The 14,270-nt window shown below is 39.2% G+C and overlaps 1 protein-coding gene across 1 annotated transcript in view; it reads left to right on the plus strand.

Annotated features, from left to right (window-relative positions):
- The window catches only part of TBC1D1 (TBC1 domain family member 1), a 109,875-nt gene extending 95,860 nt beyond the window's left edge, over positions 1-14,015 (plus strand). Inside the window, exons 17-21 of the mRNA XM_082483018.1 lie at positions 1,675-1,919; positions 2,311-2,470; positions 6,698-6,867; positions 9,657-9,827; positions 11,939-14,015. Of these exons, the coding sequence (XP_082339144.1) occupies positions 1,675-1,919; positions 2,311-2,470; positions 6,698-6,867; positions 9,657-9,827; positions 11,939-12,139 (947 nt within the window). The 3' untranslated portion in view covers positions 12,140-14,015. The remainder of the gene's footprint in view (positions 1-1,674; positions 1,920-2,310; positions 2,471-6,697; positions 6,868-9,656; positions 9,828-11,938) is intronic.
- Positions 14,016-14,270: the final 255 nt, after the last annotated feature.

Here is a 14,270-nt window from a genome sequence, read left to right on the forward strand (position 1 = left end):
TGGTCACACCAGGACTCCCAGGTCCTTTTGTGGCAAGCTGCTTTCCAGCTGGGTGGCCCCCAGAACGTACTGGTGCATGGGTTGTTCCTTCCCAGGTGCAGGATTTTTCCACTTCCCTTTGTTGAACTTCATGAGGTTCCTGTCAGCCCATTTCTCCAGCCTTTTGAGGTCCCTCAAAACAGCAGCATGACCCTCTGATGTATCTGCCACTCCTGCCAGCTTTGTATCATCTGCAGACTTACTGAGGGTGCGCTCATCTTCCAGGTCGTTAATGACCCTCTCTAATCAGGGATCAGCTAGAACAAAGGGTACATGCACCTTGTCATCAAGGGCAGCTGACAGGGGTTGGTTAGAAGCTGCCAGGGCTACCCTTACCACAGCCTCAGCCATACCTGCCAGCAGTAGTACCTTTGGGTTCCCAGGGGTCCCGTGGCAGTCCCGGACATAATATCCAGATGCTCAAGAGCTCAGAGAAGCAAAGCCCAGAAACTGCTGCACAAAGTGCTGTGTCTGTTGGGTGCCTCTGTTAGCTGCGCTCTCATGTAGTAAATACATCTATAGCATATATCATAGCACATACATAGCTACACAATTCTTGATATTGTAAGGGCTACAGAAAAACAGACAAATTGGGTTTTTACTCCCTGAGTAAATATTGTGGGTCAAACTGACTGTGTAAGTTACCTAGTTGGATTGGTTTGGTTTAAGGACACATAGGTCCCAACTCTGTAAAAGTTTACAGATAAGCCAGTCTGGGGTGGAAGTCATCATCTTGTTCTGGAACTGAAGTGTTGGAAATGGCTTAGTTGTGCTCGTACAGCTCTGCAATTAGTATAGTTTACCTTAGGCTGGGATTTGAAGAGGTGTGGGGAATAAATCCAAAGCCCATTGCTACCAAGAGAAAGTTTTGCTCCAACAACTGACTGACTCCTGCTCCCCATGCACGTTTCGCTTGTGCTGGTGCTCACGGGGCGCCTCCTGGAGCTGACGCAGCTGAGCAACAGGGCAGAACAACTAACCCCATGTAAAAGGAGATTTTTCTGCCAGGTTAGTGAGCTGGATCAAGTCACGGAAGAGTGAGCTTCGTGCTGCAGGAAAGGAGGAAGGACCCATCAAACTGGGAGGGGCCAAGGCAAGGAGGGAGGTGACAAGAGACACTTTACTGGGAAAAAAAAAAGACAAGAAGAAAAGAGAAGGGGAAGGGCCCCAGCCCAGAGAGCTTGGATGTTCTAGGTCTGTGCCTGGATCCTAATAGTTGGATAAAAGCTCACACTTTTTGATCAAGAAAAGAGGACTGGGTGACTCGTCGAGCCACTGAATTGAGTCTCCCGCTATTATAGGCAACCAGCCCTTATAAGCCCTTTAACAAACTGATCAAGTGCCAGGCTTAAGAACCAGTTACTCACCTGTTCCAAACAACAGATTGTCCCCACCCCCTGACAATTTCTAAATTAATTTTGCAACTACTGTAACAAAACAGTAGTAGAGTATAAGACTTATTGTTAACTTTCTTATGGTCTTTCTGTGAGTTGACTCAGAATCTACTTTCCAAAAGAATCTACCTTTTAGAAAGACTGTTTAATTTTATAAGATGCAAGGGTTGGTGGTGTGGTTGTTTGTTTTGTGTTTTTTTTTATTTTTAGTTTAAGTTGCTAATTTCAGCTGTTTTCACAGGGCGCACATTTCCAACGCATCCATACTTCTCAGCACAGTTGGGAGCAGGGCAGCTGTCACTCTACAATATTTTGAAGGCCTATTCGCTTCTGGACCAGGAAGTAGGCTATTGCCAGGGCCTTAGCTTTGTAGCAGGAGTTTTACTACTTCATATGAGTGAAGAAGATGCTTTTAAAATGCTGAAGTTTCTTATGTTTGACGTGGGCCTGAGAAAACAATATCGTCCTGACATGACAATTTTACAGGTATGATTTAAATTTTTCTAATAAAAGGATGCTAATGGTAAAGCATAATAATGCAATGTAGATAGCGTTGTCAAAATCTGGACTTGAACTTAAATTCAGTTCTCAAAAATGGGGGAAACTATGAAAACCATAAATAGGAAGGATTCTGTTACGTGTTGCATAAAGTTCAAATGACCCTGCAAATGGGCTTGTCGTAGGCTCGCAGGTGACTTGTCCTGGTCGCCTGTCTTTTGGGTGGCCTCTGAGTATTTCATTTCTTCACACAATTTCATCCAAAAATCAATTAACAATTATCTTTCACTGTTACTAATAAAAGTGTGAACCATGGACTTCGCTACTATGAGTGTCAAAACATGTTTATCTTTAGTCTCTTTGTTCTTGTTCCATGCAGATCCAGATGTATCAACTGTCTCGACTTCTTCATGACTACCATCGAGATCTCTATAACCACCTAGAGGAACATGAGATTGGCCCCAGCCTCTATGCTGCTCCCTGGTTTCTCACCATGTTTGCCTCACAGTTTCCCCTCGGATTTGTAGCCAGAGTGTTTGGTAATTCTTCATAAAACTTCTGTCTGTTCTTTTTGAGGTTTTATATTTGGAATCCTGTTATTAGGAACAGCCTTATTATGCAACTTGTTTCAGACACTCAGGAGCAATGTTTTACTATTGATGAACAGAAGAACAGCAACAGGGGTCAACTTATGGAGCATGTAGTATTTACAGTCAAATGGAAAGAGAGAGGAGGAAAGCATATGACAGTCCCAAACAGTCCTGTCTTTTCCTCCTCATTGTTACCTTTTCCCACCCTGTAACAGCTTGTAGAGAGGATGTAAAATTTGATGCCATGAAGGCATGGTGTTATGACAGTGGCACTTCAACACCAACAATTAGTTTCAAGCTGGAGAGAGATGTAGCAAAGGCATCATCTGAGAAATTTATCCATTTACTCCATTACCATTGCCTCCAACAGTGTCAGCAAAAATTATTTTGAGGATTATGTTTTTAAAACACACAGAGACGGCCTTTACATATTAATCATGGATTTACCCTGCAGAAACATAGGGCCTTTAAACTAGTCTTTCTGATCCTTACAATTTTAGCCTGACTCATAATCGCACTTTCCAAAAATGTTTGGAAGCATATGGAATTTAGGCTCTGAAGTAATTTCTGTTACCAGTTTTTAGAATCTACAGAAGTAAAGTTCTCTTTTAAAATTAAATTCCAATTAAGAATTTATATTGACGCTATCTTACTGATGTATATTTCATAGATTAATTGTTTGGTGTTTGAGAAGATGCTTTATTTTCTTTTCAGTTGTTTATTTTTCAATTTCACTATGTGGTACTGGGTTGTCCATGATGATCAGGGCAGATTGGAGCTTTCCCCCCTATTCCTATCTTCTAATGATAATCTATTTTCATTTTCCTTAGTCAGTCTCACTTAAGAGATGTAATGAAGCAATTATTTATTAGGGTATTAATATCGACACTTTCCTAACCTAAAAAATTATGGTCTTATCTACCACAATAGCAAATAATGACTGTAGATTCCAAGAAGAACCAGCAAAAATCCTGTCCTGTTTCTGTTTAAAGACATGCCAAAAGTAGTGCTAGAAGAAAGTGTGGTGAAAAGGACAGTGTATAGCTAAGTAGAACTACATGTCCTGTGATTAGCATCTTAACTCCAGGGAAAACAACATTTATTTTTTTTATTTTCCTGGAACAGTTCAAAGTAGGCTAACGTACATCGGCAAGTATCTAGCTGACAGTAATAGTATGTAGGAGTTAAATGAATTGCTGTATGCGAGTGTCATATACTGAGTGTATAATCAGTTCATCTTTCAATTATTCTTAATCATTCATAGTATTGTACATAAGAAGAGTCTTTGAATTGAACTGCAGAGAGAATATAAAAGTGTATCCTATATATTTGGATTTCTGCCTTAATACACAGATTAGTATTTTATCTGTCATTGGAGGATTGTAGGGCTTTAGAAAGCAAAGATTTTACATTAGAATAGAAGGCATAAATACATGATCTTGATATGACTGATTTTAGGTCAAGAACAGAAAAGCGTGTGTGACTGAAACTGTCGCCTCTTAAAAATCTCTGATGTTTTTTAGAGAGAAAGTCCAGCGTGACCAACACTTGCAGTTTTTAATGTTTCAGAGTATTTCGTGATTTCCTTAAAACAGTACTTACTGGAACTATGTAAGCCGAGAATGTTGGACATTCCTTTACATTAGAAAGTAAAATCTCATCTTCCCCCATGCGAAAGACTCTGAAACACAACTATAAACCTAAAAAAGGCCAGAACTGTCACTTTGCGAGCGGCTGTCATTAGCATGGCAGGTTAGGATCCAACCAGTTCTGACCCATGTGTTCACACACTTCTGCAGATTCTATGTACGTTTTCATGTCTCACTTATCAGAACCCTTGGCATGAAAGAACGTTGCCTTTTAATGTTGAAGTAACTCATCGATAGGTTACTAGTGTAAGATCGCACTGCTGTGTTCTAACATGGTATCTCTGAACCCTTGATGTTTGAAGCCCCTCTGCTAGTTAATAATGTCATTGTTATGGACCATTTCCTTTAGATTTCCATAGAGCGTACTTTTTGCAAGCTTCTTACAAGCAATATGTGAAAGAAGTGGGCTAGAAAGAGGTTAACCCAAAGACTGATTTATGAGTCAAATAGCAAAGCTCCTTTTAACTTTATAATTATCTGTCTAAACTTTCAACACTTCTCCTGAGCAGGATCTAATAAAAGTACAGCGTTAACAAAGATGTGTTCTTTAATACCCCTGTTTACTTATTAATGGAGAAGACTTGGTAGAATAGTGTTTATTTTGTTTCAAGATTGTAGATAAAACTTGATTATGTATTTTTTTTTGTTAATCCCGTATGCTGCCAGTCATGCTGACATTAATTTGGGTACCTTCGCTGTACCGTCGTTGGCTGGCAGCCCACGTAACGGGAAGTGTGGGGAGTGGATAACAAACAGGTCTTTGTTAAGTACTTGCTGTTTTAAACGAGAGGGATTTTAGCGTATATTACCAGCTCAGCTCATACAGACGTTTGTGAACAACTTATAGGTCACCTTGAGTTAATCTACGTGTCTTTATGGGGCAGGTGCTGAATCATAAATATGCATTATTTTCAGCTCTGTTTTTTTCACTTTGTGTTTCCTAGCTGTTCTTCAGCATTCCCTGTCCTAATAAATGCTTTCCCTATAAAGCATTTTCCCATAGTTTTCAGTTTCAATAGAGAACTGAGGCAGATGCCTTCTCTGTTACCACTTTTCAATCATTCCTGCCTTTAGACGTCACATTGAATCAGTGGAAAAACTGCACACCACTTTTAGGACAAATGGCAGCAAAGTGCAGGGTTTATGGTTAGTTATTACTTGTGCTTTTCTTTCTCAGAGAGAGAAAGAAGCGAAATGAGTTATGGCTTCAACATTATGGGCAAGAGCACAAGGGGGAATTTCATTCTGATACAAATTTCGAAAGAGAGGTTGCTTTTACTAAGAAAGGCAGTTAGCCAGCGTTTTCATGTGTTCTTTACTACATCAGAGATACCTGTGGTTTTGCTAGTAGTTGTTTCCCTTACTGTGTGGTGGATTTCTTTTCTTTCTCTCTTTATTCTTCTTTCTTTTTTCTTTTTTTTTGTCATTAAGACATACTATTTATTTGGTGTCATTGTGCTGCTTTGTAAGTGATTGTGACTTCATTCACAGCCTTGAATACAAAGAAGGGAAAGAACACGAGAGAAGCCCTTTAAAAATAAAAATATATTTAGGAAATGTGGAATAAAACCACCGTATCTTCTTTTCCTTTTCCACCTCCATTAGTATTCTTTCATGTGTTAGATGCTTTTGCCTGTAGTGAGTCCCTCAACTAAACCAGGAGCAGATTCTGAGTTATAGTAGCAGGAAAGTCAAATGCAGAGCAATGCTGTTTATACTGTGGACAGATGGGTTTGTGAAGATGGGTTTCTTGTCTGACGCCTTCATTGCAGTTTTTTTATTTCTTTCGTCTATAAAGACATAGGCAATTTGTAAAGGAAAAGAAAAGAAAGGAAGTTGCATTGAAAGGTCACTATATACTGTGGTTTCGGTGTGCTTGAACGTATGCCAGGTGCTGTCATTGCAGGGCCACCTGCAATATTAACGCTTAAGCTGTATTACTAAAATGTCAAGGTACTTATTAATGTACTTATTAGAATATTAACATAAGTGCTTGAGACACACACTAAAAATAAGCACATGCACATGAAACTTGAGACTGCTGGAAAGTGTGCATTTAGTCTCGTGCTCAATGTTGTATTAACTGGGATTTTGTAGCTTTCTTCACCAGATGAAAAAAGAACAGAATGTCAGTTCTTTGGTTGTGTCTGCAGGTGTAGTTTTTGTCTGTAGGATTAGGATTTTTAAATGGCATTGGGATTAGAATTCTATTCAGATACTCATGAACATCTCAAAAGAAAAAGGCCTACAAAACCATTACATGCACAAAAAAGTGACAACACTGACAAGCTTGACTACCTGTTTTATTGTGTACTTAGCTTAAATTTGAATTTGAATTTTTGGATGAAAACTCACTAAACAAATTAATAATAAAATAACCACGTAACAAAAGCACGTCTGGCAAAGTATATCTAGCCTCCAGATTGCTCCTACGTGAAGTTGTTGTCCTTGGACATTTTACTGTTTTAATATTCTCGTCAAAAGATGTGCTTGCTTGATGTACTCTGTTTTTTCTTTGTTTTCACAGACATGCTCTTCCTTCAAGGCTCAGAGGCTATATTTAAAGTGGCTTTAAGCCTTTTGGGAAGCCACAAGCCCTTGATTCTGCAGCATGAGAACCTAGAAACTATTGTTGATTTTATTAAAAGCACTCTCCCCAATTTGGGTTTGGTACAGATGGAAAAGACCATTAGTCAGGTATGAAATAATTTGAACATGAGTAGCATGCAAAGGAATGCTCTTTTTAACAAGGTCTTGACAGAAAATCCACAATGGTTTTACTTCAGGCTGAGAATTGTTATTGTACTTCTGAAGATGTTGAAAACTTTTGGAAGCATATGACTTGTATAGTACCTCTGTATTCATACATCTATATGTTGGTTGTGGTCACTTCATGAAGTCTTTCATGAAAATCAGTTTACTTTTTTTCTGAAGTGTGCAACACTCGGTTACTGGCAGCAATGTTACAGCCTATATACAGTGCATTCCACAAAAAAGCAGCAAGGTGGGCTAAAAGCCTTCTGAGTTTTCCTGTCTCCAAAGAATCTTGCTCTCCAAGTCTCATTTCAGAAGCAAAATTTGACTTACAAGAGCCTCACGAATGTTGACCTTACTTAATGAAATTAGAAGCTTCCTTGTGTTGACTTTTTCTATCCTGGCTTTTATGGTGACGGTTCAGTATGTTACAACAGTGCCTTTGTATTTCTGCCAGGAGTACATGGGGCAGAGCAGTCTCTTGCAGTGAGCAGTGCCTCTAGACAGCAAAAACTGGGAGTCCTTGATAGACATTTTTTAAATGGCAGATAAGGAAAATGATGCCACGTTGCTGAGCTAGCAGAAGGCTCCAGATGATAACTTTGGAATTTGAAAACATCACAAATTATTTCGGTTAAGGCTTGCCTGTTTAGAAACCTTAACTGTTACACTTGACATCTAATTTGCAGCCGGCAAAGAGACGACGGGTTTTAGGCTGTTTTTTCTGAAGGCCTTTTGTGGCCCAGAACATGGGGGCTGTACCACAAATGCCTGCCACTCGCCGACGGCTGCGGGAGACCTGCAGAGCCTGTGGCTTAGTAAAGAACGCAGGCAGTGGCGCGGCACACTGCAGAATGCTTGCGAGGGGCTTCCTTCCTATCCCGGACAGCAAAGCTCCCAGGGGACGCGGGCTCGAATCAGGACCAGAAAAATTGCTTCTGGTGCTTAGTACCAAAGGAAGGAGGGGAGAGTGAGAAAGCCTGTGCGAGGGGAAGGAAAGCAGGCGATTTCTAGGGGGCAAAGGGGGATTGTACGTTACCTGCCAGGCGACCTGCAGAAAACCATTGGCTTTGAGCAGAAGGAGAGGCAGATACTCTGGTTAGGGAGCTCTAAACCTAAAGTGGGCAGGTAGAAGTGAGTGGAAGGGAGAGCAGTTCCTCAGCTTTGATTAGGGCTGCCTTTGAAGGGAGCAGCTGTTTGACCGGCCCTGCTGTCCACACACAGCTCCTGGGCTAATCCCCATCCTCCTCACGCCTGCTGCAGCGTGGCCTTCGGTTTACATGCCCTAACGTGCCTTCAGTTAGCGAGTTCTCAAGTCAAGGTTTTGATTTGCCTCGTGTTTCCCCCCTTTCAGATTTGGTACTCTGGGTATGACGGCAGGGATTTCCCTCCCTTCTCAGGAACGCAGAGACTAGAAGTGGCAGAGGTCATGAGAGGGACTAACATTCCACCCCGATGAACTGCAGCGTTTGTTTTATTGAAATATCAACAGTGTGTGTTCTCCAGAGATGCTCACGTCCACAGAAAATGACAGTTCCATGAGTGTAACCAAACTCAAATTAAAATTGTACTTCAGCCTTCTGTAGTTAGATGCTCAGTATGCGTGTTTCTGCTGCTGTGCAACTGTGAGAGGATTTTTTATAGCGTATCTAACAGGTGTCAAAAACATTTTCAAAACTGATGTTTTCTTTAACTATAACCAACAGTTAAAACTTTGTAGACAAAGCAGATAAATAAAATAGGAAATAATTACTGTTATTTCAACAGGTATTTAAGATAGGATTTGGTATTTGAATAAGGTACAATAACTCTTGAGCTTCTATTCTTGGGCAATTTTCGAAATGCATTTTAAAATCAACTTTTGTTTCTACTATGTTCTGTCATTGGCACACTCATCCTTTTATTTTACCACCTTTACTGCTTTCAGAGAAGATAACTAGGTCAGGGACATTAGAGTCATATTTCCTGAATAATTTGAAGGCAGATGTTTGCCAAAACCTAGAAAAAGGAAAATACAATAGCGTTTTGGTTTTGGTTTGGTTTTTTTTTTTTTTTTCTTTTGGGTCACACTGTGCACCTCAATTTATCTGCTTTTAAAATAAAAGGTTTTCTTAATATTCACGTATAAGCCTGAGCACTCATTTTGATGATTCATAGTTAACAATAATAGAAATCTGCTTTGACATTACATAATGTTGCCATTAAAGTGTGTTAGTGTAAGGATAAATTTTCATTTTCTTTCAGTCTCTAGGAATACAGTAGAATCCTAAATAAACCTAGCAATGTTTACTGTTTTTCATTTAAAGCTTTCATTCTACTTAGCCTTACACGTGTACATGTGGCACATGGGCTCGGACCACACTTTTCTAAAGCGACATCTAATTCTGAGTATGTCTAGGAGGGTTTGTGCCAAACTGAGATGCATTAAATTTGATATCTAAAAAGGGGAATACCCTACAAAGTCTACACTTTTTGAAAACTTTATTGTGATTTTGCTGAAGTCAGGTAGCAAAGCAGCAGCAAAGTTTTTAAGTAGATCCAATACCAATTTATTGCACTCTACTGCTTCAATCTTGCCATTTCCAGAGCAGGAAATGTGAATGCCAAAAATTAAGTGATTTTTTTTGTATGCGGTGATTATATATCTAAGTCTAGATCTGATAGATTTTAAAGCATTGCATGAATATGTTTTTGATCTGCACAGCACCTAATAATATTTTTATATACAACAGGTGTTTGAAATGGATATTGCCAAGCAGTTGCAAGCTTATGAAGTTGAATACCATGTGCTTCAGGATGAGCTTATAGATTCATCTTTAAATGACAATCAGAGACTGGATAAATTAGAAAAGGCAAACAGTAGCTTGCGCAAACAAAACTTTGATCTCCTCGAAGAACTGCAGGTACATTTTATATTTCATATTTAATTAACATTCTAATTTGTCCACCTTTTCAGAAGAGACCATCCTACACTAAGATACAGGAGAGACTGGCATTTGGTCTAGTGACTTCAAAGCGTAGCCACTTGCAATTTTATTTAGTTTGGCCTTTAAAGTTTAAATGCAGAAGAAATTCTGAGGGGGGGGTGGATAAGAGCATATGCTTGCAATTACTGATAAGCTGATTCATCGCATTGTCTCTTCTCTTGTAATTAAAATCATAGCTGTAGAAGATGACTAAAAATACAAAAAGTTGTTTCTCAACTTCATATTTACGTTTTCAGTCAGTGCTTTATTACAGCAGGGATACTAGTCTATCATGAATGGGAAAGCTAATGCCAGCGTCGCAATTTAGAGAGACATCAGATATGGGATACATTGTCTGTAAAGGCATACTCTTTCTTACAAGAATTTTTTTTAAACTGTTATCCAGGTTGTTTAGACTATATGTGAAATAATAATTTCTAAGGTATGCTCAGTGCCTGTTCAGTCTGCAAGTTTTTCCGAAGGAGTACAGCTGTCTCTGTAGGGGTTATTCTTTGCTTAGCTGTTCAAGAAGTCAGCTTATGGCTGCTTTATAACATGACATTTGTTATAAAACTTCTGACTGTGCATTTGTTTTGACGGAGAAAGGGACTTCAAGGGTAAGAAGCAGTCATTTCAAGCCTCTTGATTATTATTAAAGACGTAGGCTTTGTAAGATAATAGGTGAAGGAAGGACTTCAGGTTCCTCAGCCATTGGTCCTGTATCATGACTAAAGCTAACCAACTGTGCAGATTTAGATTGCCTCTCCTAACAAAAATTTGCTTAAGCTGTAAATTCTGATCCTATGAGATCTGAACCTGTTTAAGGTTAGAGAATTCAGAAGAAGAGATACTCCTCTGCAAGATATTTTCATAAAGCTTCAGGCACATGGGCAAGGAAATTGTTGAATGTAGTGTGGGGGAGAGGGATTTCTGGGATGAGTTTTAAGATGTGGTGTCCTATGGATACCTGCATCAGGAGATCTTCCACCTCTTCCTCCCCCTAAAGACTTTGCAGCCCTAAGCTGTTGTTTACAAAGTTCATCTCCACCTGAGTGCTGGCAAGTCAGCACCTAAAATCTTAGTGGGGAACTTAACTGCCTGTATTGTTGGAGCAATCCCTTCGTATTGGAGGACGCCTTCATCAGCCTTCATTTCCTATGGTGAAAGGTGGCCCATTGTTGATGGGAGGAAAATGCATCATCAGTGTGGGTCATAGTTTGTCAATAATTTTGCCCCCAAAGGCTGAACATTTTAACCCACCGTAATTACATGAAGGGCAGTGAGCTGATCAGAAAGGCAAATACTTCCCTGAAAGACAAGATCATCCAGTGCTCTTGTCTCCAAATGTTATCCAGTGCTGAAACTTCCAAACAGATCTCTGCTTTTGTCAAAGTACCTCAGCTACAGACTTCGTGTGATGGATTTGAATGATCTAATACTTCGTTTTGCCATGAAGTAGAATGCCCATATATGCAGCCTTTCAAAGGAGAATTTCTGGAATTTTTCAAGATGTGTTGTCCGTTTGCACATTGCACTAAATCCCCTCCAACCCCTTTGCCTCCAAATCTGGCACTTGTTGGACTCAACGTCAAGATGAAACAAGGATGCAGCTAACAGGCTGGGTTGCCTTTGCTTTGCAGAGCATGTCGAATTCAACAAATGTGGCTGGCCAACTGACTCCAAACTGACCCATAGAGGCTTATCTTAACCTATAGTTCTTTGGCATATACCCTGCAGATTTAGTAGCTTTCTAATTTCATTACCTTGCATTAATTGTTTAATTTATTAATAGTTTAATTTTGAACTAGTCAAAGCAATCAACTTGAGAGAGGGAAGTTTCTTGTTATAGGCAAAACCATAGTTGTAGTCTAAAGTAAACAGACCTAATAATGTTCATGCTTGTATTTACCTTTGCAATTTTTCATTATTTGGAAAGTATTTTATATGCTTTAATGTATCTCAAAAATAGTTTAAAGTGGTTTCAGTTGTTAATGAATTTCCTTTTTTTTTTTTTTCCTTCCCCTCCTCCCTGCTTCTCACTTTGAAAGGTGGCTAATGGAAAGATCCAAAACCTTGAAGCCACAGTAGAGCTTTTATTGACCAATGAAGGTAAATTGAAGCAGTCCATTCTCACTCTTGAGCAGGAGCGAGCAGCTTTGCTGAAAGCAGTGGAAGAGATGCAGAAAAAGATTGGTGATACAGATGGGAAACCTCTACTTACTAGACAGCAACACATGGATGCTGACTGATGTTGACAGTTGTAATGGAGTAGAGAAGCTGAGCAAGAAACAAAGGGAAGAACTGGGTCTTTTTGTCATGATCCATGGGGATTTGACATTGTCACCTTCATTGTACATGCCTTACTGCAGCAAAGCAAGACACAGGCATGGTGGCTTCCCGTATCAGAGAAGCTGGTTTCTCGGGGAGAAGGCTCTTTCTTCTTAGTATGTAGAAATACTATGAACAGTAAGATGCCACATAATACTAAGCAGGAGAAACTTAATAGTGCGTGCAGTCCTACCCAGTACACTGTAAAGATGTCATGGATTCTTCCATAAGTGCTTCTTAACCTAAGTGCTTGTGTTCATCACATATTTTGTTTGTGTGTAGACCACCACCATGTTAAATAGCTCATCCTTTAGAAGGTCCTTTGAAGAAATATGGCAGTGTAAAACCTTTCAATGGATGACTGCCCATTGCAGCAATGCGTGGCTAACATTTACAGAGAGCTTTGTGATTGGACTCGAGATATTTTTGACAGTGTAATTCCCCTACAGCTTGACTGGGTTCTGTTAATTATGTTGTTTACGCTTCAGAAAACTGCTTCCTCATGCTTGAAGGTGTCAATCCATTGAACTCCAGGGAGCTGGACTTCATTGTATGTAACTATGCACAATTGGGGCGTTGCCATCTGTTTTTATAAGTACGTTGTTTTAGTACATCTTTTGTTTAACAATCATTAATTTTGTGTATTGTTAGTTGGCATTATCTGATAAACATACTGTATATAGTAACTACATTATACTTAACAAAGTACACTGACATTGCTTTGGTGAAGCCTGTGACTTGCAGCATCATCCAAGGTTTTATATTCAGACTCTTCAACTTTCATCTTATTTATTTCTGATCTGTTGTGTGATGTAAGACATCCTTTTGCTGGGAAACTAACGCCCACTGTCATGTTTTTCCCCTTATTTGGTACTCCGTGCCCACCCATCCTCTGGGAAATGTTATTCTTTAAAACTTTTTCTGGGGCAGTGGAGGCATTTGAACAGCTTCGTGTTGTGCCAGATGTGCTTAAACTGTTTTATAAACGTATGGCAGTTTAAATTAGGACACCATTCTTTTTGCAATGATTCTTTTGAGTAAGATTGCACAAGTAAAAAAAAAAAATAAAAAATCTCACTTTCCTTAATACACTGAAAATAGTTTTCAGGCCACTTAAAGCATCACTGCTACAAGTGCAATAATATCCATGGGTATCCAACTGTTTGGGTTTGCTTCAGAATTAGCAATAGTGCCATAGTTTTGTTCAGTCCCCCAAGAACAGAGTTAACAGGCATTGCTGTTTTGTTATGGTGGAGATTCACCCAGGAGATGTGTTTTTTATTTTTTTTTCTTAAGTTGATGTTTTTATTTTTAAAACTTCAAAGCACACAGTTTTTTCTTTTTTGGCAATGTAGAAGAGGTTTTGTTTTGCTTTTTCCTTTTCTCATGCAAATCCCCCTGACGCATTGTGGCTGTAGTTTAACAGGAGAGCTGTAACCTTCATCTACTGTGCAGAGCAAATACCTCTATGTAGGTCAAAAAGAAAAAGAGAATTTACTCTTCAATTTCTAGAAGCTTTGTTTAACTCTGTCGTGTCTGAAATATGTCTGATTCTTGCAAATCCACTCTGTACTCACTTAGTATTGAAATTCCAGATAAATCAGTTATTATTAATCCATTTACCTCTTAGGCTTGTTTTTTATTAATTTGGAAATCCATATTGAAGCTTACGCTTCATGTTTAAAATATTGTCGTAATGGACCTCATACTGTTAGAGCACTCAGTAATATTGCATTTTTACAGCATAGTGCCATAATTCATCCACTGACTTTTTAACAAGAGCAATAAAAATAATAATAATCTATGCCTACATCTATGTACATTTTTTGACATTTAAAAACAAAAACATAGTTGATGGGGTGACAGTTCAGAACTGTGTAAGATGAGACTTTGCCTGAAAGTACAGTACCATCTACAGTGGTTATTAATGAAAACTCTTAGTCAGCATGTTTGGAACAGTCTGAGAAGGAACCAGTTGTCATCTTGGGACCTGCATCTGCATACGTTGACTAAGGTGAAGTATGTTGCACATGACTCCAAGGATGCATTCCT

Source organism: Vanellus vanellus, assembly GCF_965231255.1.
Source record: "Vanellus vanellus genome assembly, chromosome: 4".
Taxonomy (NCBI): Eukaryota; Metazoa; Chordata; class Aves; order Charadriiformes; family Charadriidae; genus Vanellus; species Vanellus vanellus.